The sequence below is a fragment of the Diadema antillarum genome, unplaced genomic scaffold (assembly GCF_040938485.1).
Source record: "Diadema antillarum isolate AM-2024a unplaced genomic scaffold, OU_Dant_1.0 seq00000525_RagTag, whole genome shotgun sequence".
Lineage (NCBI taxonomy): Eukaryota > Metazoa > Echinodermata > Echinoidea > Diadematoida > Diadematidae > Diadema > Diadema antillarum.
Window position 1 is genome coordinate 404,345 of NW_027271477.1, and position 24,322 is coordinate 428,666.

The window sequence follows — 24,322 nt, forward strand, 5'->3', positions numbered from 1 at the left end:
ACATCTTCTGTATGTCACATCTTTCTTGAAAAGATGATGAACCCTCTTCTGGTTAATACCATAACTTAGCTTTAACCTTCTGAAAGAGAGAGAGAGAGAATGCTACAAAAGTTTTGGTTCCTGAAGCTAGTCATCACCTGAGCTAGATGCAAGGTTTTCATTTGCTCACTGATATCCAAGTGAAAACATTACTATGATTGAAACAAGAAAAAAAAAAACACTCATGCAAAATGTTCTACCCCCCCCCCCCAAAAAAAAAGAAACACACAACAACAACAACAAACAGTCAAACCTGTGGATACTCTGTACAAATTAAATGAAAAGAGAGTGGTTGACACTAAAATGACCTTCTACCTAATGTAAGAGCCTTGTACCAAGACTAATAGTCATGTGATGTTGTGTCAGGATCCCAGTGTGACATGGATTGCCCACAAATCATTAACCTGTCAAATTCACCTCTGAGCTGGCTTGCTTTCATGAACTGATTCCTGTTTCACTCTTCCGGTGTAATCTGATGATTGCACAATTAACACTGGTCCAATGATCATTTTTAAATTACAGATTACAGTATCACTGAAAATTCTGAACAAGTGTAAGACTTTGAACAGTTAGAGTTCTGTCTGATCAACGAGCTTGCATGCTTTCCGTCTGTTGTTAAAGGACAAGTTCACCTTCATAGACATGTGGGTTGAGTGAATGCAGCAATATTAGTAGAACACATCAGTGAGAGTTTGAGCAAAATCGGACAATCCGTTAAAAAGTTATGAATTTTTGAAGTTTCTGCTCAGTCACGGCTGGATGAAAAGACTACTATAGCTTGTGATGTCACATGAGTACAACGATATAAAGAAAGAATAAAGAAAATTCAACATATTTCCATTTTTCTCGCATAACAAAAGAACACTCGACTTCTCTCTTTCAGAAGGCAGGGGGAATAATATAACCCTTACCATACGTCAGTAGCAAGTCGAAGAAATGTGCACTTTATTCAAAAAGTAAAGTTTTGTGAAATTCTCTTTTTATTTTCCTTATATAGTTGTACGCATGTGACATCATACACTGTAGTAGTCTTCTCTTCCAGCAGTGACTGCGCAGATACTTAAAATATTCGTAACTTTTGAACGGATTGTCCAATTTTCCTCAAACTTTCACTGATGTGTTCTACTAATATTGCTGCATTCTCTCAATCCTTATGTATATGAAGGTGGACTTGTCCTTTAAATATATTTAGGCATGGCCCACATGCCACAATGGGTTTGTGTGTTCTTACTGTTCCCCCCCCCCTCCACCTCACAATTCACTGTGTCTGAAACACGTCCTGTAACTCAATACTCTCTGAGGGCACAGTGAAATTCATATCTGATGTCAATGAAACATTCCCACTTTTGTTTGTCTGATTTTCATATTTAACGAAGTCCTGTAACTTACATTAACATGTACAGTAAAATTTGCATTTTTTATACTGCATGGGTTCACATAATATAGTGTAAAATGTTTGTTTTCCCTTGCTGCTGATTTTTGTTTCATTATTACTAATTTTTTCTTACCACACTTGAATTCCAAGGCAGCAAAAGTTCTAACTCACAGAGAGATTTAACGGCTGCATGCTAAGAGGAATCTTTGAAGTAAACTTCCATCATATAAAAAATATCAAGGATTGTCACTCATATCATACATGTAGGAATACAGTTGCCATGAAAAAAAAAAAGGTGCTCATCTTATACAGAGAGAGCTATTGTAGCTTCATTCTGCTGACATTCAATATGTGTGTGAGCCTGTAATGGCACAACTTGCCATAAATCTACCAGTAATATTGCTGAAATCTTGGTAATACTTTCACAACAAAATACTTTAAAAATGAGCAAAGAAGTTCATTATTGATTATATTTTGGTCGGTTTCCAATTGCTTACATTTACAGGATATTCATTTTGTTCTACACTTGTGACATTACAAGCTATAGCAGTCTTCTCATCCAGTTGATGTCGGCACTGAAACTTCAAAAATCCATAACTTTTGAATGGATTATGCGATTCTCCTCTTAAAACTGCCACAGATGTGTTCTATTTATATCGCTGCAAATCTCTCAATTCACATGCATATGAAGGAAAACTTGTCATTTAACAAAATTACCAGTAGGAAGACAGTTCACAATCAAAACAAACATATAATGCACGTGTATGTACATAGCACCTATATGCAGCATTATCAAATATGATCACATGATAGGGCAATTCCTTGTCCTGCAGTGTTTGATTAGTACAGACATTGTAATTCTCAATACAGCCAATAAAAGTATCTTTTGCTGAAGAAAAAAATCTTTGTAATTACATCTTTCATGTTGTGACAATGAAAGTAGATATACACACCGTATGAAGATGGAATCTGAGCTTCTTACAGAATGCTAGCCTGTTTAATATTGCACACCATGCTACAAAACACACAAGTTGAATGATCTTCCTGTGAAAAGCTTTGATTTCAGAAATATATCTAAAGGTGTTTGACAGCCAAAATTTAGCAGAAATTTTTTTAGTTTATATCCTGTATTACACAGGTGCAAAAAAGAAACTCCTTTTATATTTCAAGATGCTATCATATCTTTTTTTAACTTTTAAATTGTTCCAGGACCACAATCTCAGAGAAACAATGATCTAGAATTTGTAGAAATCATTAAGGCAGTAAGCTTCATGTACTGGGTATGTATACACTAGCACTGTCACAAAATGTCACGCTTTGCATGGTGTCTGGTTGGGCTATTCGCATCCATGAAGAATTTTTCTTTTTTTTTTCGATGTTAGCGGGGGTACATATGGAAGTCTACGTCTAGCCCATAATCCTATTAAATCAGGGCTGCCAACTCTCACTCATTGAGAGTGAGACTCACTCATTTTGGTCCCTTCTCACTCTAAAACTTTATTTCATTTGCATGCATTTCTATTGATCTCACTCATTTTGACTCTTAAATTACAGCATTGGCCTATAGATATATATGGGAGTCTCACTCTCAACTAGTTTCCAATGTTGGCAGCCCTGCTAAAATGAGATTCTCAGTGAAATACATTGCCCATATGTAGTATGTCATTGTTAATGTTACATAGAAGCCCTATCTTGATTACTTAGGTAATGTGGAAGTGTCAGTTGTATGACATTGACAAAGTATTTTGCATGGGGCATGTTGCAGTACAGTCAGTACAATTACTAGCCTGCCTGATGCACAACATGAATTGATCGCCAGCCTTATTGACAATTAGGAAAAATTCAGCAATAGAAAATCTACCTACCATGGGCATGGCCAGCGCTAACCCCGGGACGCTCCGTATACAGTTACACACTGTGGGAGCAGTGTGTAACTGTATACGGAGCACTGCGACCAGCACTGCGCAGCACTGCGACCAGCCCCAACACTGCGTGTTGGGGCTGGTCGCAGTTAGGCCAGCGCCAGTGCAGTGGTGGACATAATTCTAACTACAGTAGTAGTTAGTACAGTGGAAGAGACAAAGATATTGAAAACAGACTGCATTCAGAGTAAATCAAGAGAGACAGGTGCAGGTCTACAAAGAATATGCGGCAGAGGTTCGAGAGTCCATTCTATTCATTTGCACTGCAGCTGCATGACCACTGCACTAGCTAGCACTGCTTGCTGCTGGAAGCACTAGCAGCTCAGGGCAGACGCATTGGGTGTTGGTGCCTGAACCGCCGCGATAAACATTTGAGTCGCTCCGCTCAATGAGACGATCAATTAATCTTTGGGGCTCGGTTTGGTTTACGTGCACGAACAACCATTTCTTGGTAGTGCTGATGACACAAAATTTTACAGTTACAACTTTAAACTTGGTTTAAAAAGTGAGATACTACCGTACTTACAGTTATGGCTCTCACGAATCAGTTCCGCCTTCCTTTCTGTCAAAAGACTGTCTTACTTTATCATATTGATCAAACCACTGGGTCAGGAAGACACGTTGGAAGTGTAGGGTATACAGTGACAGTACTCGTACTCGTATCTCGTAGCTCGGGTGTACGGTGGTGCCAGCCAGTAAGCTGGTATCCGATGAACACAGAACGCACCAAGCTAGGTACTAGTAGCTGAAACCGCACAACCGCAGTGACTGAATATGAATACACTGTACTCCCTGCGGTTCAGGTGGGCGCCGATTTGTGGGTGTACCAGGGTGTACCATCAGGGAAGAGGTGAAGTCTTCCATTACCACGGCAACCCACCTCCTTAAATGGGTATATCACAAACTTCCAGCGAGCTCTGCGCAAACACAGGCATATGAAAAATCCCTCAACGTACCAAATTTTTGGTTCGACACTGTTTTATCATCAGTGATCAAAGTCAAGTTATGAAATAGTTTTTAAAATCGTTCATTAGATTCCCAAAGAAACACCATGCAGGCAGGCCACACGAGAAGTAAATCTTCAGGAGGGACAGATGTAAATAGCTTGTGTTTTGTTTGTCTGCGAGTGCAGTCTTGACCATTCATTTACAACGTGCATCGGCTCTCACCAATCATCAATTAAAGCGAGGCTTAGTACTATACATAAAAACTCATTCAGACGAAGATCAATTTATGTCGTAATGGATGAGAACGCCAAAATGATTTGTGATGTCGCAGTGGGTGGGGTGTTTAATTATAAAAGAAAATATAGAAAAATTCCTCGTCGTTTCATTCTTCTCCCCTATCCCTTTTTGCATGTGTGAAAACTACTAAGGAGTATCCCTATCATAGGCCAATATTGGGGATAATGATATTTCTCCCTCCTTCTGAAAATAAGGCACTGGTCGAGTGTTCCGAAATCTTTTCCCAAAGAAAAACAAGAAAATTTGCTGAACTTTGTTGTAATCGTAGGCCGAGGCCTACCTCATTATTTACTACCAGTAACTAACCATGTTGTCCTACAGTTTCTTTATATTCATTCGAATGGATCTGCCTGAACATCCCGAACGAACTGTTTCGAAGCTTAATTCTTATCCAACGATGGCAGCATCAAAATCAAACTCTAAAAAAGAAAGTGTAACTATTGAACAGAATATAATATGGTCCATGTGTTCTGCTATTTTTCACTAGCTAGGCCCATACCTATAGGGACCAATGTTTGGGGTATTGAAAATTCCAATGTGTTAACTATGAAGAAAATGGTGCATATCTTCTGAGACTCTGGGCAGAAATATTATGACGCGTTTTGACCGACACATCGGGCATAAGGGGTAGCATGATGTTTAATGTGAAAAACAAAAGGAAGAAGAAAGAGCCGGACCATGCACAGGGTATATAAAAGGAGAGATTTTTATATGTACGGGGTGGATATTGTAGGGTGTTCATGCACGGATCAAGGGGTATACTCTCTTTCCTCCTCGTTTGGTTCCAGGCCGTACTGAATGTTGAGGAGTATCAAGAAGAAGAAGAAGAAGAAGAAGCAGAAGAAAAGAAGATGTAATGATGTGAAGAGTCTCCCGGCGGAGGTAGGCCTATAAGTCTCGGAAACTCTTTTTTTTAAAAATTATATTCCTTCGATAACGAAGAAGCAATGTGGCATCAGAATAGTTATGTCTCTGGAAGTCCCCATGCATCTCTTTTCATGAGTTTGCAGGGATTTGATTTTGAATTATCTTTAATAATTATTATATCTGAGATTGGTGCCCGCGATTCCCTCATGTGGGCTTGATAATCATATAATCAAATAGCCACGAACCACCCTTGTCATGGTGACTTGTTTGAAAATGAAGATTGTTCCCTCTCATTTGTGAGTCTTTATGGAGAAGAACTGAACGCGACTTTGATACTGAGGCATTAAACTTGTTCTGAATAAATGACAGGGACAATGAGGTCGGAGGAAAAAGAAAGAAAGAGAAACAAAACAACACAAAACCCCTCACTAGAAATTAATCATATCGTGAAGATTTACCAAAGCTTTTTTTGTGTGTGCTCTGAGTGGAGCATCTATTACTTATGGTAAAAAAAGAAGAAAAAAAAAAGAAGAAGACTCGTGGAAATGCGTGTTATGGGCCTATATACAATAATTGATTGGCCCCGAAATGGCCTACCTTCCCACGGGGCCCAAGGGGGGGGGGGGGGGATCAATGCACCCCGGATCTGCCATGAACATAATAAATTATTTCAAACTACGGTCACTCAAGATTAATGTATAGGCCCCTTACTGTGTTTAACCCGGTAAAGTGGTTAAGCCTAGCAAATCCAACTGTACCCCATGGAAGACCAGCTTAACGTAGCTGAACATGGGATATCCTGCCATCTTCTCAGATGGAAATGAACAAACAAACAAACAAACAAACAAACAAACAAACAAACAAACAAACAAACAAACTTCTTACTCAAGCACTACCTTATGATTTACGGTTCTCATGTCACTTCCGGTTCTCATGAAGATATTGGGGGGGGGGGGTGCCTAATTTGAACAAACTGAGATCCTACCATGCACCCTTAACTCTTTGCTTTGAGGGGGTAATCCATTTCAATTTTCAAGAAGAAGCTGAAAATGGGAGAACAAAATAATGTAAAAACAAAAAGTTTACTAATGTGAAATTCAAAAGAAACATGGAAACACATTATTTTCGCTAATGCACTCTTTGCATTTTAAAGCACACACTACTCAACAATGTGCTGCATTATGTATTTTATCGATATTCATATGCTTTTGTTGATGAATACAGTATAAGCCTAGCAAAAGTTCTCCTTATGATGTTCTAAATGCTATACATAGGACCAATCAGCGCATATACCAATATTACGATCATATGCGTTGGGTGCTCGGAGTCGGTCCCTATACATCTTCGCCTCATCACGTCTGCGCATAAAGTAGGCCCTAACATCATGACTTGTGGCGTTTTTATCACCTTAGTGTAGCGAGAATCATTTCACAACAAACTGTCTTTTTTTATATACATGTATTTTCTATTTAACAATGCTACTTTTAACCATCTCCTATATACGCGGTAGTCATTCTGATTAGTTGTACCAGACAATGCGCTGCTGTTTTCTTTGCTTCAAAATCATGATAATCGTAGTCTACAACAGTGACTGTAACAGGTATCACTCTTCTTCATGAAAAAAAAAAAGAATATCAAGCTCCAAATGTCCATTAGTATCCTTTACTTTACGACCGTTTTTTTAAAATGTCAATTCCATCTTCAGTTTATCAAGGCTGACTGTAACAAGGAGTAAAATTAAAGTTGACACTAGAGGGCGCATTGTACAATACTAGGATCCGTACTTGTACAGTGGTACGATCTATCGGAAGCAGCGCAGTCGAGCTGATCAATGACCTGTCTGGACGCGTTCATTCAGATTCTTTTTTTCGAAAGAAATATTCATTCATTTGAGATACAAGCCACACACAATTGTATATTTTTCATTTACTTTATTTTTCTTGTTTAGCTGTAGAAAATAAAGAAAGAATGCATACGTACAGAAAATATGTCACTTAAAAATGCGTGTGTGTGTGTGTGGGGGGGGGGGGGGGGGGGGGGAGAGGGTGTATTTGCATATGCGGAACTGTAGTGCACATAGATTCCCCCCAAAAACCAAACAAACAAACAAAACCAAAAACCAAAAAAAAAAACAAACCCAAAACAACAACAAATGCCAGCACATACACACACACACCCACACTCACACACCCACACACACACACAGAGTTGCACATGTGTCCATGCATACACTTCTTGCTCTGTTTCATAACCTCATAACCGATACATTATAGTCTGTTTGGGATTAAGCAAACCAAAACACACACAATATAATATGAAGGGTTTGTTTGCAAAAACCAATAAGTGTATCAAATAGAAAAGTCTTTTTGAGGGTTCCACAACATGTGCTCCTGCAACATGTGCTCCTATGAAATATCCGCACGAACATTGATTCTACCCACAAACATAACCCTAATCCTAATCCTATAACATCAAACTAAAACCCTATCAAAATGAAAATCTTTGGAGAAAATAAGATCGGAGCAATCATTGCAGGTCAGCAAGTGTCATGTCACCTGTCCTTCTTTCATTTTTTATGAAAGTGTCAAAAAGAACTTGAAGTCAGCTTAAAGGGAGAAAGGAGGAAGACAATGTTGTTCTCTTTATAACCCTGGGTCCTGTGAAATTTACATGTATACTTAATTGTAGGTTTGTAAATGCCCACAATAGAAAAAAGAACAACATATGCTCATGTGTGCATGTACATTGAAAAGGACGCTTTTATATGGATTAAACTTGTGCACCATGTGTATACTACCACAAACCTCTCTTCCTCATTTACTTTTCCATGCAATCCTTCAAACAACTCACAAACTTAAGTGGTTCATGCTGCATTTTTTCGTTGAATGGCAGTAGAACCAAAACTGCATGGAGGTATGTTCAATACTGTAGGTATCTTGATTTATGAATGGCAAGAAAGTGCACCCTTAGGATCACTTCAACAAAACATAATGAATCAACAGCAACAGATCAGTCAAACCGGACAAATGTCAAGACAGCTTGAACACAGTGTACTTTTTTGATAGACATCTGTTTGTGGCATTCCTTGCACTATTATTTATCATGTGTGTGAACATGACATATTTACAGCTTTTCATACATATATATCTCTCTCAATACAACATAAAATCTTTAAAAAAAAAAAAAAAAGTTTCTATGTGTATACAGTCATAGTGACATTTCATGCAAACACTGATATGATTACTGCCTATTAGTCATTTCAGGCTTCAAAAGAATGCAATACATGCATCGAGATCGACAGATTTCCATAAGGTGGGAACAGACTTTGTATTGTTCAAGAATGACAACAACTGTTGCTTGGCTGTGGCTTTCATTACACTGCACTTGTCTTAAGCAAACTCTTTGAGATAAATTGTGTTGTATTTCATGTGTTATGTTTTAATGTCATTCATGTATCAGTCATAATTATACAGCGACATACAGACAAAATATATCTTTTATTGAACACAAGTACTTGAAATTAAAAGTAAGTACCTCATGTATCATGACGTTACTAGAATAACTATATTTTTCCTTTTTAATAGCTTCTACAAGACAATTTCATTATGAAAAAGATTTGATGTGAAAGGGAATGGAAACTGATAAATGGACATTCCAGTGAATGTACACTACACTTGACAAATACAATGATTGCTATTTCTTTTGCCTTGTTTACTCTGTACAAAACATGCTTTCTATAACCTCATTCAATGCACCTGTTACGGATTCTTTGATGCAGTGTCAGAGAAAAAGAGTGGCCACAATTTACTTGTCAGCATGCTTATGTAATCCTTGTCTATGATTGGCTAGTGCATTGAAGATCAACTGAGGACATTTTTCTTACTTACTGTGGGCTTCAAGAAACATTTACAAAACTGTCTGTGACAGGAATACCGTATACAATGCACTCCTGTCATAACCAACACAGTTATAACGGAATTCTCGTTACAATGAAGTAAAAATTCAGGTCCAAAATTCATTTATATATCTTTATTTACTTTACTGTAAAGCTATAATGAAATGTCAGTACAACAGAAGAAAACTGCTGGTCTAAAGGACTTCATTATAATGGGAGTCACTTGTACACAACATATTCAGTAGTGCTTTCATTTTCCATAACTTTGGTGAGTTGACTGACATTTACAGAATACATTCAGAGTAACTTGCAATGATATTGCCTTGGACATTATAAATTTGCTTTATGTGTATACTGTCTCCACTGTGGGAAATTAATTATCAATCTCTTCTTCTTCTTTTTTTCTGACAAGGGACAATACTTACTCATTTCTTGTTCCATCACTATGATTCTCGATGGTGAATTTAACCACTTGCAAATTGTCTTGCAAGTTCTAATTTGCCAAAAATATGCTTGCAAAATGTATACCGTAAAACGGATTGAGTGTGTGGGGACGAGCAAGTGATATAAGGTAACATCACCTCCCAAACTCTTATACACTCGTTTTTTCATCTGTCATTATTCAGGAATGGATCAATCAGTGATTTTCACATGTAAAAAAAAAAAAAAAAAATCATAACCTTGGGTCTGAAGGGTGTGCCTAGCAACAAGGAAATTGAGAAGCAAATGTTTGTGATAAAGTAAAGTCATTATAGTACCACTGGGGGGCATTTCATGAAGCATTTTGTCCGACAAAGTTGTCAGACAAATTTGCTCTCAGCCAATCAGATGCAAGGATTTCAGTAGCTTGTAACAGTTTGTAAGAAAAATATCCGACCAAAACGCAGCATGAAATGCCCACCTGGTGTCAGTGACTGTACAGCTTATTGCCATCTTCTAAAGTCAGCAGTCTTGCGCATTGGTACGATAGTCACAAGCATAATCACGGTGATTCACTGTGTATCACTCTACTCAGCTGGAACATATTTTGTGCACTAGCTCCTTTTCCTACTGAACTATCAAGTGCCTGTCACTATCCAAGAAACCCACTCTTTTCAACAGGACAACACTGTCTCTGGTAACCTTGACAACAGACCTGCCAGCAATTGTCTGTAACATGATGTTATCACTTGAAAATGAATAATCACGAAGAATACTAATGATGCACTGACAAAAATTACATGTACTTTGTGTTTCAAAAGATAATGAATAACACCAAAGTTCAAGATCCACAAATTAGAGCATGATGCTTGACAGGAAAAGAATCATAAATCTGCTATACAGACACCATGTCATTCTTTTTATCAGGCAAGACACAATGGACATTTTTTATTCCATTCTCTACTGATAAGAGAGACAAGAATTGATAACAGTCTGTCTGAACCATCATTGTCATATCATATCATATCACTGGCTTCTGTGTTCATAGCAATGCTTACAGCTCTCTGATGTGACAGACACTGATACAATGGGACAGTTGTGAGGACATCTACAGATGTGTATTCTACACTTCTCTTGCACTTCACAAATATCTAGTGAGCCTGTCAGATGCTATTGGACTTAAAATACTTATCATGGGAATTTAGACTCTGCGACAAAGATCTATGACAGGGATGAATATACTCATGGCCAGAACTACATTGTATGTATCAAGCAGACTCTGATTTATATTGCTAAAATCACTCCCCCTTCATTGCCACATGAGATCTACGATCTACATTTATATCACTGTAACTGACAGGAAAATATTCTTTGCACAAGACCAGCGGTAGAATGACATCTTATGTCATATTTTTGTACATTCCTTATTTGCTAGTAACACTTGCAATCCTGTACAACAGCAAATAAGCTTGAACGCACTAGTCTACAATACACAACTCCTTGGTCTGTTCTACACTTTAATAGTAAGAGTACATATGTCTTGTTAGTCTCAAACCCATTCATCTGGCATTAATTATGGATAAAATGAAAGATGCCAGTTCTCTCTTTCAATCGATTCATTTTGCAGCCTATGTTGGCATTAGATTTCTGAAAGAGGGAGCAGCAATCATACCTTGGCTACCTCTTTTGGATATAAAAACTACAGTACATGGTAGTTCATGTGTCTCTGTGCTGTACCACGAGTCTTGTTGTCTGTTTCAAAGCAGCAGCAGTCAGCATCCCTAGCACAATGCACGGCTTGGTTGATGTAAATATAAACATTTTCTAAAACAAGAAGCATGCACATGTATCCTTTTACACACATGAAAAATGCAATGAACATCTCTTGATCCTTGTGTCAAAATAAAAGTTTAAATAATATTTCTTCTTTTTACATGATTTTAACCACAAAAGAGCTATAGAGACTCTACATTTCATTAGCAAGCACTTTAACTCTTTATGCGCCATGGAGAAAACCCCGTGTGCACATTATTCTGAGACAGCAACATAGTCATGCTTTGGGACACATTCTGTTTTTCAAATTGATGTAACTTTTATAGATTTTTGTTTCCCTGGACATGTGATGAGAAAGGTTGTAGGGGAAACGCCGAGCTTTGCTTTGATGTAAATTGTATGACAAATTTATGATTTTTCCCTTTAAAATGACAAGTAGTTATATTATTGTATAGAGGCATGACTTCTGCACACAAAACAGTGATGGAAACATAGAATTTACTCCCAAATCAGTAGGGAACACTGCTTGATAGTCAACTCACCACATGAAATGTAAGCTACATGTGACAGGAATGGAATCACGAGAAACGCTTTCATTGTACTTTGGCATTTGGCGATTTATCGATCGGTTTGGGTGGGTTTGTGCGTTCGAGCAGAATATGCGAACTTGGCGCATAAAGAATTAAAGTCAATGCCTCAATCCATAACTTAAAATAAAAGGCGAGCCAATGTATCCACTGTAACTCTCTTGACTTTACTCCCATAATCATGTCTACGTAGATAAAACAAGTATACATAAATAAAAACAAATCATGACTTTATAGTGAGTAACAAGAACAAATAAGAGCATGTGTTGAATGAAGGGTCATCCCCAATCCAACACACAGAAACACACGCATAACAGACGGTTGAAGACTAGTCCCAAGAATACTCAGGCAGATGTCTGGGAAATGCATATCACAGCAAAATCAGCTCGTCCTTTAACAGGTTAAGCAAACAGGTGAAGCGGGGGGCTCCTGGTGCTGTAGAAGTTTGCTATCATTGCTCTCAATGATGTTAAACCAATGCAGTTCATTGCTGTAAATCTTCATCTTAAACTTGGACTACAACTATGTACATATCTTCAGTGGCATCCTCAGCATTCCTGTCTTCATGGCTTCTGTTTGCCAGTTCCTTCTTGTATACAACAAAGTTCTCTGAACGCTGCAGATGATTAAAGCTGATGCTCTCAAGGAATTGGCATTCCTAGTGTCCACAGAGAATAGTTTCCATACAGCAGGTGAGGGAAGAGTCTGAACACTCTTTGGCCACAGCATGGGAATCAAAGACAGACCCCTGGAGAGAATAATGCAGGGCTCTATCTGAATGCATACCACAGTAACAATACAAGGCAGACGGCAATGACACCTCCTAAGATTAGTGAGTCTCTTCTCTTTCTCAGATTTATTCTTTGAATCAGGCTGTTTAGGACAGGGAATCGATCTGAAAGGGAGACAGGCAGTCAAGGAGAAACATTTTACTTACCACCAATACTGATAACAACTAACAAATACATCGGAAATAGGTATCATGAACAAAATATTGGAAGTTAATGAATATCGCTTTAACTAGTATTTATAAAACACACAATAACAGCCTCATTTTAAGGCAAATATGTTTCATAAGTACCAGGCATATTTACATATTCCATATAAACATAATATATGGAATATGCATAATGGACAATTATAAAATGGACATAGAAATGATCATAATATTCAAATAGACTGATGGCAGAGACAAAAAGAGAAGAATGAGAAAGATGTGAAATCCCGGTTACAACTCCATGTAATTAAAAAAAACAAAAACAAGGAAAAGTAGAAATTACGCGGTGCGTAATATATGTCCCCGCCGGAAGTAGCATTTTGTAACAAAATGTGCAATATAGGTAAAAAATCAAGGTCAAAGGTCAAAGAAGTCAAAGGTCAAAATTCTGTGTAGAAGTTTTGAAGCCCTCACCTAGTGCCATCACATAAAGCAAATGGAATCGAAATTGGGTTAGAAATGGCGAAGGAGTAGCATTTTGTAGCCAATGTACAATATAGGTCAAAAATCAAGGTCAAAGGTCAAAGAAGACAAAGGTCAAAATTCTGTGTAGAAGTTTTGAAGCCCTCACCTAGTGCTATCACATAAAGCAAACGGAATCGAAATTGGGTTAGAAATGGCGAAGGAGTAGCATTTTGTAGCAAAATGCACAATATAGGTAAAAAATCAAGGTCAAAGGTCAAAGAAGTCAAAGGTCAAAATTCTGTGTAGAAGTTTTGAAGCCCTCAACTAGTGCCATCACATAAAGCAAACGGAATCGAAATCGGGTTAGAAATGGCGAAGGAGTAGCATTTTGTAGCAAAATGTACAATATAGGTCAAAGGTCAAGGTCAAAGGTCACAACTGAAATTCTGTGTAGAAGTTTTAAAGCTCCCATGTAGTGCTATCATATAAAGCAAACAGAATCAAAATTGGCTCATAAATGACAGAGAAGTAGCAAATTGAACATTTTGATCACACACGGATGCACACACGGACGGACGCACGGACGGACGCACGGACGGATGGACGGACGCACAGACACACACACGTACAGAGCCCGTTTCATAGTCCCCTGCTCGAACTCGTTCGGCGGGGACAATTATTGATGCATTATGAGAAAGGATACTGGCCATGGTATTCATGCTGGTGGATATCTTCTTTAATGTCGATTTCTGAGAACTCAAGTTTTCCTTTGTAGCCATGGCAACACTGTAGATAAAAAACAAGAGTGAGTAATACATTGTATGTATTCTTATTCATTTATAATCACAGGGATTAGTCACTGGTTTTGTTTGTTCAGGTACATGGTAAGTAGCACACTGGTTAACAAAGCATGACATGAAGGGAACGTTGCAATACTAAAAATAATACTAATATGAAAATTTGCACAAACAATCCTCAGGAAGCACAGCAAAATGTAATCACTGCATAATATTATCTTTTACAACTGACAGCCCAACCTTATGGTATATAGGTAAATTATATCATGCAAATATACATGTGTTTTGACAATACACTGTATCTCTAATAACTAGACATCCATCTACATGGTGTTATCTAAATCAGTGAAGTGAATCAATTTGATCGGTCAGGAAGTCCCCTAAAATGATACCTTATCTAGTGAGTACTCACAATTGCACAATCTTAATCATACCAAGGAGGTATGTACCTCCTTGATCATACCAGGTATATATGTGTATGTATCAACTGGTCTGTTTGTATGCATTGATATACAATTGTATATTCAGTCAACTGTGATGTACAGACACTACATTCTATAGCAAGAGTGGCCTGTCAAGATACAGTGTAGTGACCCTGACCTTTGGCCTTTTACCCATATCATAAGTCAGTGAAATAATGAGTCTATTCCATTAAATTCTTCCTACCATATAATGATTCCCATTTGACATACCAAGTTGAACATCTGTGATCAAAGTTCACAGAGACTCCAACCCCAAGCACCTTCTCATCTGGAGATTCTCCCGCCCGAAACCCCTAGCAAACGGGAGACTCCAAGTTGATGTGTGCGAAGCGCGAAGTTCCTCGTATAGGGTTCTAGATGTTCTCTGGTGCTATCTAAAGCCTATTTTTCAACATACGATAGCAATAAGTAAGAAATCCTTTCCACCGGGAGACACAGAGCCAGGGCGGGAGAAATCAAATCTCCAGCGGGAGAACGGGAGATGTTGCAAAAATGGGTTTTCGGCGGGAGATCTCCCGTCGAAAACGGGAGAGTTGGAGTCTCTGAGTTCAGTGATTTCTGACCTCCAAGGGATTTTGTCCAATATCTAATCACTGTATCTACACTAAAGCAACATACATGTGCAAAGTATGACACAAATCCACTGTAAGGCTTTTTTTCTCTATGTGTAAGAATGAGATCGGAGTCATATGGATGGAAGAATGATGATTTCTTAAACATCATTCCTTGGGCACCTTCTTGGGGTAAGGCATTGTTTAATGCAAATTACCTGCATAGAATGACATCCAACATATATCTTTATCTACGCATAAACTTGTGTCACAAAACACTTTAAACTTTGAGGGGCATTTGCAAAAATGAATGCTGAAATGAATGTTTAGTTGCTATAACAATGGGTGAATATGACTTTAAAGAGAAGCACAAACATGTCTGATTCTTTTCCTTGTGTGCGTGTGTGTATGCATGTGTCTTTTGACTTGACAGAGAAAGTCAGAATCTTTGAAATAGCAAGAAATTTGGATGGTTTCATATCAGGTTGAATTATGTCAAAATGCACAAATATCACCAAGAAATACATACCTTATTGTCTCATCAGCTATTCTCTCTGAACTGTAGATCATAGAATACAAGAAACAGAGGAGTTAGAGCTAGATTCAGTCAACAAAAAAATCAATTCAGTCAAGTCCTGAATAAAAATTGTCATACCCATGTATCTTAAAGCATCTTTTGCTACAAATGAGAATAAACATAAGACTACAGAGATTACACAGCATCAGGTTTGAAAGTAAGGAATAATATAGCTTGTCTGCTGGGAGAAAAGTGAAGGTATTACACACAGAAATCTCACTATGTTGTCTCCTTTGTGATCATGATGGACATGAAGTTACAATACCCTAAAGAGTACATGATTCAAAGCAGTGAAACATCGGTTACAAGGTTATTACAAAGTGATTGAGTTAATGATAAGGAAGGTACCCGAGTGTTTCAAAGCCAGCAAATAATTCAACATGGTATCCTCTTCTCTTCATTTATGCTCATCAAAACTATGCGACTGACATCAATTAACTTCCACTCTCACCTCCAAACTATTCGGTTATGAAAACAAAATCACTGTTTTCAACAGAACCTGGAGGGCATTAGTAGTGCACCCTTGACCAGAAAAATAAAACTGCCTCTAGCCCTCTTTGGAGTGGAGGCTTAAACATGTTTTTGAACTTGATACAAAAGATATGACAGATCACAGAATGACAAATGCACAATACTTTCTTTTTTGACTAATTCTTTTGTCTCCATGAAAGACACAAGCCATTTGCAATTTACTATAAGTGTTACTAGCTGGCAATCATGCAATTACATGCCTATGTAATACACATAAATGATTAGAACATAAATGATTAGCACATTGTAAAGTTCAAACTAGTCCTCACTGATAAAGTAGTTGGCTAGTGAGAAGTTATCCTTACTTTCGTATGTGTTCATTCTCCTTCAGGTACAAGTCTGTTCTACGGTTGAGCCCTGAGGAGCTCTTGTAGCTGTCAATCTCACGCTGCACAGAACCAAGCAGCTCCTCACGTTCTCTACAAGCCTCAATATTGGCCTTGGTCTTGTGGAACTCATGGGTATAGTCCTGTAGAATGTCTCGATGCCGCTGCAGAGTGTGTAACAAGGCAGCACTTGGTGATGCTACTGACACACTTCCAGCATAATCAGCCATTCGGTCATTGACATCAGACAACTGCAAGTGTAAAAGAAAACAAAAACAGAAACAGAAAAAAGAAACCCACACTCACTACTGGTAATACATCTTTGGGCTACTTAGATGGTACTTCTAGAGAAATTGCATGATTTCAGAATCTTGCAGTAACCCCAAATGAGAAATTGGTGTGATACTACAAGCCAGCAGACAACAGTTTCACAGGAAGGAAAGTATACACATCTGATTGTCTAACAAACAAAACAAACAACTCTTCAGCAGTTCCATTCCCAGAAATTCTTGACATTACTGCATGATAAGAGACAAAAAGTATAAAAAAAAAAAAAATCCCTGGTTTTTCATACAGCATGGAGATTTTAGTGGAGTTACCACATTTAGAACGTAAACTTAGAAAATGTGTTCACTTTATCAACACAGACACTGTGTAAAATCATGCCAATGGATACCTTAAATACAAATTTGAACTGCATAGATTCACAATTCCTAACTCTGAGAAATAAACATCCAGTCAATACCTTCACCAGTTAGTATAATAAAGACCACACTCTTTGAAATGTGAAATGTGGGATGTATTAGCACAAATTCAACAACAAAAAATGAATAGAATTACATGATTGTTCTGATGACACATACCTTATTTAATAACTGCTCTATCTCCATAGCCATAGTGTGAAACATGTGTTCACTGTTAGAAGCACTGAGAAGAGGAGATGTATCTGAACTGTTGGGGGAAAAACAAACATTCATAGAAAGATAACAGCAATACCAATTTCAACCTAAGAATCGATGATGATGGAAGTCAGTCGATCACCTGATAACTACAACAATGTGTATCATGGCAACACACATTGTACAGCTAGGGAAAGGTCTGTATGTGATTTCAAGTTCATGGGTCGGGGGAGAGAGATCCGAGATGGGGAAGGAGACAGGAGAGGTAAAAGATAACAAGAAATTTGCGATTTGATCGAGTGGATCCATAAGCTTTTCTTTGCATTATTTGATTGATCAACACATGTCTGTGCATATCAGGTTAAGACTATTGAAAGTACAGCACGAGAAATGTACTAAAACTCTGTGCATGGCCTGTGACAAAACAGATAAACTATACTGTCTATATGCCTAACACTGTGTGTCTGTAAACTTTTTGTAATTTACATTGTAGTGATACCTATGCTCATGATGAATTCATTCACTCACTCACCTGTCAAAGCCATTTGATGTAATGGTGCTAAAACTTGTTCCAAGTTTGCTGAAGGAAACCAGCTTCAAGTCAATCTCATTTTCTAGTTGCCTTGCCTTTTTCCTCAAATCTAAAGCACAAAAATGGGACAAAAACACTTAAAAAAGGCTGCGAATTATATAACACAACATATTAAAGGCAATAAGACTAAAGGGTGTGAACAGTTCTGGTTGAGGTGAGGATTTAGCTTTTAACGTTTTGCGAGATATTCAGAAACCACTCCATATGAGACGCCAAAGAGCATGCTATTTTCCAAAGCCTAAGGGTATCAAAAGTCTATCTGATGAAAATCGGCTCTGAAATGGCTGAGATATCCAAAAACAAGGTGAAACAAAGAGATCCTAATAAAAGGCGTGGCCTGTGGTCTTTTATTATTATCACTTTTTTCGATATCTCAGCCATCAGAAAACCAATCCCCATCAAACAAACGTTGAATCCCTCCCAAAATTACATGCTCTCCCACATCTCACAAGAGGCTTCTCATTATCTCACGTTGGAATGTTCAAAACATGAATCCCCACCTCAACCAGTACTGTACAGTCCCTTTAAGATTAAGAACCTTGAAAAATATCACACGTACACATACGTACATACATTTTAGTGTAGCCCCTACCCAGTCTCTTCATACATGTAGCATTATGTAGCATTATGTAGCATAGCACAGCATGGTATACTCTAACTGCGACAGCCGCCGCAAGAAATGTGTTTTCGCATTAAGATCTTGGAGTTGTACAAAATGAGTGCCGTTGCATCGCTATATTTCCTTACTTTTTCAACAAAAACTACAAGGAATATTATACATGGGTCGATTAAACCTAAATGATTCCAATCGCTGACTGTTTAATGCATTTCATTGCTTATGATGCAGAAAATGTTGTCTTATAAGGCAAATATCTTCAGCTCACCGATGCTCACTAAAACTCACAATCACGTGCACATGCGCACAGAATGCATTCAGTGCAGTGCATTGACAGCTGTATTGCTCGCTACATGATGCATATTCATTTCACCTTATATGCACCGAACGATGATGCATTATTCATATCCTTGACTCTACAACTTGAGCATCCGTATTGACGTTGACGTCATTGTTCATGCATGCGTAGATGCGTACTAATGGATATACACATTCAAAATGGCAGCAAGACTCTCCACTAGGGCAGGCCGCTTACTCAAAAAAAATATGGAAAATTTTGCAGTTTCCAGATAAATTGGTGAGAAGAACCAAGTCGATTGGGTAATATATATTTCATTTTTTATTGTCACTGGGTTTATGATAAAAATTCAGCCATGCTTTATTTGTGAAGTCGCCGCATGTGGCAATAGGGAGTTATTCGTGATTTTTGCTCCAGCTCAGATGCGGGGTAGCTGCCAGGACCGCGCCGCAAGGCACGGTCTCCGGGGCTAGATATACTCTGGAGCCCTGCCTAATGCAAACATGAAGTTCTTGTCTGGGTACTGATGAAGGACGCAAACATTTCTTTGACATGACTTCTTTTGTATTTGTGATGGCGTCTTGAAGTTATGTTATAAGTAACAAAACTAAAAGTAAGTTACAACTGTATCTAAGTAACGTTACTCACTTACTGTCACATTTTCACCTCTAAATCGATTTTAACATTTAAGTTCAACTTAAATTCTTCATGAAACACCCCCGTGCTACTAAATTTTACTGTATCTAATTTACTACCGGTTAACTTTACTAACTTATTAGATCTAACTTGTTAGATCTAACTTGTTAGATGTAGAACCTTTCTATTCTACATTGTACTTTGTAGGCCCGGCCTAGGTCTACGTCGCGTCTCCTGTGCTGTGTGTTATTTGGATGGCACTTCTAATCTACAGTAAGAGTGTGCGTGCACCACCATAACATCCCAATCGAAGTCCATGCAATGCATGTACCAATCCTCTGAGTGTAACGTGAGATCTAGAAAACATTTATTTAAATAGAATAAACTTAAGAGAAAGTACTTAAGGACAAAATGAAAAGCCATGAAAAGGCCCTAAATATTACCTTCCCACTGGTTTCCTTGCGCCATATTCCTCATTGCAGTCGACTCGGGTGTGGATCCGGGATTGTTTGTGTCCGACATCTACGTGGAGGTTGCTTCCGCTTGCAGTTAGTTTAATTCCCGAGCGAGGCTAGGCTTGTATCGAAATTAAGATATGAAAAAAACATACGTATTTCGAGACAATATATCCTCTAAAAATTATTTTTTGAATAAATTCTCATTGCATTTAATTTCAAAATTTAGTTACTAATTTTATATTTATATCAAATTACTACAAATTGAGATAAAATTAGTATATATTGTATATAACATCAATATTAATTTTGGCAATGAAATATTAGACGTTTACCAGTCGTTATATTGATAAGCGAACCATCGTGTTGCGCAAGTTGCGTAGATGACTTTTACGATCTCGCACGCACCATGTATACCACCGCAGCTCAGCTAGCAGCTGTACGAGTACAGTGAGTACTCAGTAGTTCCTCGATCCCCGCGCCGACAAACGGGAGCGTTAACAGTGAGATTTGCCGTACATCCGACTCCATCAAGCAGTGAGCAGCATAGTCAGCAGGCCAGCTAGCCATAGATCTATGCCTATATGGTATGCCGCGAAAGATGTTCAAATGTAGATGAGGACCCAGGACAATGGATCGTTTTGTTGTTAGGAAGCCAAAGGGCAAAATCAAGTCTGCAGGCGCCCACAAGGATGAGGAACACGAGAGAGATGGAGGTGAAAAAGCTGTCGCGAAGGGTATCCAGCGTGACCAGGGGCTTACGCAAGATCAAGACGGCCGCGGCAACTCTTCCCCTGGCTCTCCGGACGACGCCCAGCGAGCATCCACCCATAGCTTGAAGAGAGAATCATGCTGTAACATTAAAGAGGCTGCTTATAAAGACAGTTACACTTTAAAAAGAAAGAGGACTGATGAATTCCTGATGAAGTCACTGAATAAACGGAAAATTTCGGGTGAAAACTTGAACTGCGATTACATGAAGGTCTATCTGAGGAACGAGGCTGATGATTTATTGCAACAGTGCGAGGAGAGTCTTGCCTATTTCACTGGTGACTTGGCAAGAATTCAGGTGTATGGAAAATGGCATGATATTCGAAGAAAGCAGGTGTGGATTTTTCTTAAGGATTGTTCTTAAAAATATAAAGAAAATTTAACATATTCTTCACGTTTCTCGCATGATGAAAGAACATTTGACTTTCCTCTTTCAGGAGAAGGCAGGGGAATATTAAATACATTGTAAACCCATATCCCGTAACATACGTCAGTAACATTACAAGTTGAGGGAATTCGTACTTTTTTTTTTTTCAAAAGTGAAATGTTGTGGGGTTCTCTTTTTATTTTCATTGCCTTGTTCTACACATGTGACATCATACTCTGCAGTAGTCTTCTCATCCAACAGTGACTGTGCAGAAACTTTACAAATTCATAACTTTTGAATGATAAATGATTTCCTCAAACTTCTGATGTGTTCTGCTGATATTTACTGCATTCACTTAATAATCCATATTATTATGTATAGGGCCTATTGATGTGAACTTATCCTTTGATTAACCAGTAGACATGGGATCTACAATTAACTTGTGTGCTCTCTGGCTCTGGTGTTCATGGTGGCTGATTCTGGACTGGTTTTTCTATGCTGCCTAGGAACATAAGTTTGTACATGACCACACAGTGGACTAAATTCTTGGTATTGTTTTGTTTTGTTTTGTTTTTTAAATAATAAATGTAGAATTTCCTCATGAAGAATTTTAAAATCCTGCATTTTAAATCTTTCCATCTGTATTTACATCATGAGAAAGGTTAATTTTTAAAATCATAATGTTTAAAGTAGTCTAATTCTGTTGATACGTTGACAGTTGGAAAGTCTGTTGTAATCTTCAGTATTCATGAAAATTATAAATTGAAATCTATAATTTACAAATTCTTCAAATGATAGATCAGTGAATATGGGATAATTATTGTACTCAATGGTCATTGTTAAGTCAGCATTGGTGGTTTGCATGCATGTCTGTTAACAGCAGCTGATAATAATACAGCTGTAATACATTAGATTTGTATTGCACTAATCAGTAATAAAATCTATTGTGCATTGTCTACAGATCAATTAGTTGGCTATTATTCAGGTGTTGACCCAAAGATTAGTCTGTATCTGGTCGACGGGGATATATTCCGCGGAGACTGCATCTGCCTTCACTGATCCCCTCCTATACAATCTACAGAGGAGAGCAATAACGACAAAAAGATAAAAGACTCCTGCGGACAGATGGATCTTTCTGTCTAATTTATGTGATGCGAATTCACATTAAGGTGGTTATTTTCAACTCATGTTGTGGAGTTTTGTCTATGTATATATGTATTTTTTCTCTTCTTCTTCTTCTTTGAAAGGTTGCTCATGGTGACTCTGGAGTAACATACAAATATTCAGGTGTGACGGTACCTGCCAAACCATGGACGCCTCTTCTCAGCACCATACGTGATAGAATCCAGGAGGTGACTGGCCACAAGTTCAACTTTGTTCTCATCAACAGGTAAAAAGTTTCAGTGTCATCTTCTGATGGTAAGAATTGTATGGAAGTCAAATATATTTGGACTGAAGAAAGAGCCTCCATTTAGAGAAAATTTGACTTATGAGGAATTAAAATCAATAGAATATAAAGAGGACTTGAAAAGACCTTCGACTTAGGTGATTATTTGACTTGTGTTAGGTCGACTTCATAAGCAAGGTTGACTGTAGCTATATCAATCAATGATATATGAAATATGCAATTACTTGTAGAATGAATGACTTTGTCAATCTTGCTTTTCTGTGCAAAAAGGGGTTGGGGAATTCTTGCAATGTGACTGGTCAATTGCTATTTATATCTCACCGACTGCATGCATATTTTCCCATTAGTCATGCATTTTTCCTTATTTATGCATCTGGTGTACAAGTACAGATAGCACAATTTTTCCATGCATCTAGTAAACTACAGTCTACAGTCAGCACACACTTAAGCCATATTTTTGAGGAATTTTCTATCCATTATAGATATAAACAGATGACTCGCGGTTTTGTTTTTGTGAGTTGGTAGAAATCGCATGCACTCAGTACCTCTGAATTATCCAAACTCACTCCGCTGCACTTCCTGGAGTCAATCAGTTCAAATTTTCATAAACAATTTCTATCGACCTACACAAACCTGCAAGTCATATAAATGAATACTTTGTAAAGATACATGGCATGATATTGTTGTTGTTACTTTTGACATCGCACCACAGATATGCCGATGGTAGTGACTACATGGGGGAGCACCGAGATGATGAGAAAGACTTGGTAGCCACAAGTCCTATTGCTTCTCTGTCTCTTGGCCAGCATCGTGACTTTGTCTTCAGGCATTGTGAGGCTAGGGGCTCACATGCCAAGAGGAACATTGCTCCAGTCAAACTAGAGTTAGAGCATGGAAGCCTATTGGTGATGAACTACCCTACTAATGTGTACTGGTACCACTCCCTACCGGTCAGGAAACGAGCACTCCATGTTAGGATCAACATGACTTTCAGAGACATACATGTAGCGAACAAAAAGTAATGATGAAAAAGAGACCGACTAATTGTGTCAGCATATGACAGGAAGATAAACCAGCAAATGTAAGCGATGTAAGAGAGAGAGAGAGAGAGAGAGAGAGAGAGACAGAGAGAGAAAAGGATTCTTCCTAGCATGCTATAATTTAGCTGGTGTATAGTCACCCTGACCAAGGTTACATTCATGGTTCTAAATCGAAACCTACATTCATGGTTCTAAATCTAAACCTACTGTTAACCCATATACTCTACCCAAATCGATTGCTCCTTTTGTTTTTGCATTACATCTATATACAGATGTACATGTACTTTCATGCACATGACATTTACGCCTTGTAGGTTCTTTGATGTCACACAAAGCTAGTACTGTACCTGAGATAAAACAAAATCGATTTTTCAACTTCACTTTCTCTTTTTGAAATGAGTAACATCAAATTTTATGGTGCCATCACAGAGTTGAATTCAGATTGTCTCATG

At 38.0% G+C, this 24,322-nt stretch overlaps 2 protein-coding genes across 2 annotated transcripts; one reads left to right on the forward strand and one right to left on the reverse strand.

The window, feature by feature from the left end:
- Positions 1-8,631: 8,631 nt before the first annotated feature.
- On the reverse strand, positions 8,632-20,401 carry LOC139734411 (Golgi SNAP receptor complex member 1-like). The gene is made up of 7 exons (XM_071645198.1): positions 20,273-20,401; positions 18,220-18,328; positions 17,652-17,739; positions 16,768-17,039; positions 15,884-15,913; positions 14,228-14,310; positions 8,632-13,017 (listed from the first exon to the last, which is right to left on the reverse strand). Exons 1-7 carry the CDS (start codon positions 20,349-20,351, stop codon positions 12,893-12,895), a joined length of 786 nt encoding a protein of 261 aa, XP_071501299.1. The 5' UTR covers positions 20,352-20,401; the 3' UTR covers positions 8,632-12,892.
- Positions 20,402-20,912: 511 nt separating this feature from the next.
- LOC139734405 (DNA oxidative demethylase ALKBH2-like) lies at positions 20,913-23,897 on the forward strand. The gene is made up of 3 exons (XM_071645191.1): positions 20,913-21,389; positions 22,670-22,812; positions 23,543-23,897. Exons 1-3 carry the CDS (start codon positions 20,916-20,918, stop codon positions 23,850-23,852), a joined length of 927 nt encoding a protein of 308 aa, XP_071501292.1. The 5' UTR covers positions 20,913-20,915; the 3' UTR covers positions 23,853-23,897.
- Positions 23,898-24,322: the final 425 nt, after the last annotated feature.

Bases quoted from the DNA above. Each gene is read 5' to 3' on its own strand.
- LOC139734405 (XM_071645191.1), top strand. From the start codon at position 20,916: ATGGATCGTTTTGTTGTTAGGAAGCCAAAGGGCAAAATCAAGTCTGCA. The intron at 21,390-22,669 runs GTGTGGATTTTT...CTTCTTTGAAAG, and splicing joins ATGATATTCGAAGAAAGCAG to GTTGCTCATGGTGACTCTGG. The intron at 22,813-23,542 runs GTAAAAAGTTTC...ATCGCACCACAG, and splicing joins AACTTTGTTCTCATCAACAG to ATATGCCGATGGTAGTGACT.
- LOC139734411 (XM_071645198.1), bottom strand. From the start codon at position 20,351: ATGTCGGACACAAACAATCCCGGATCCACACCCGAGTCGACTGCAATG. The intron at 15,914-16,767 runs GTAAGGATAACT...TATGATCTACAG, and splicing joins GAGAATGAACACATACGAAA to TTCAGAGAGAATAGCTGATG. The intron at 13,018-14,227 runs GTATCCTTTCTC...TCTCCCTTTCAG, and splicing joins CAGCATGAATACCATGGCCA to ATCGATTCCCTGTCCTAAAC.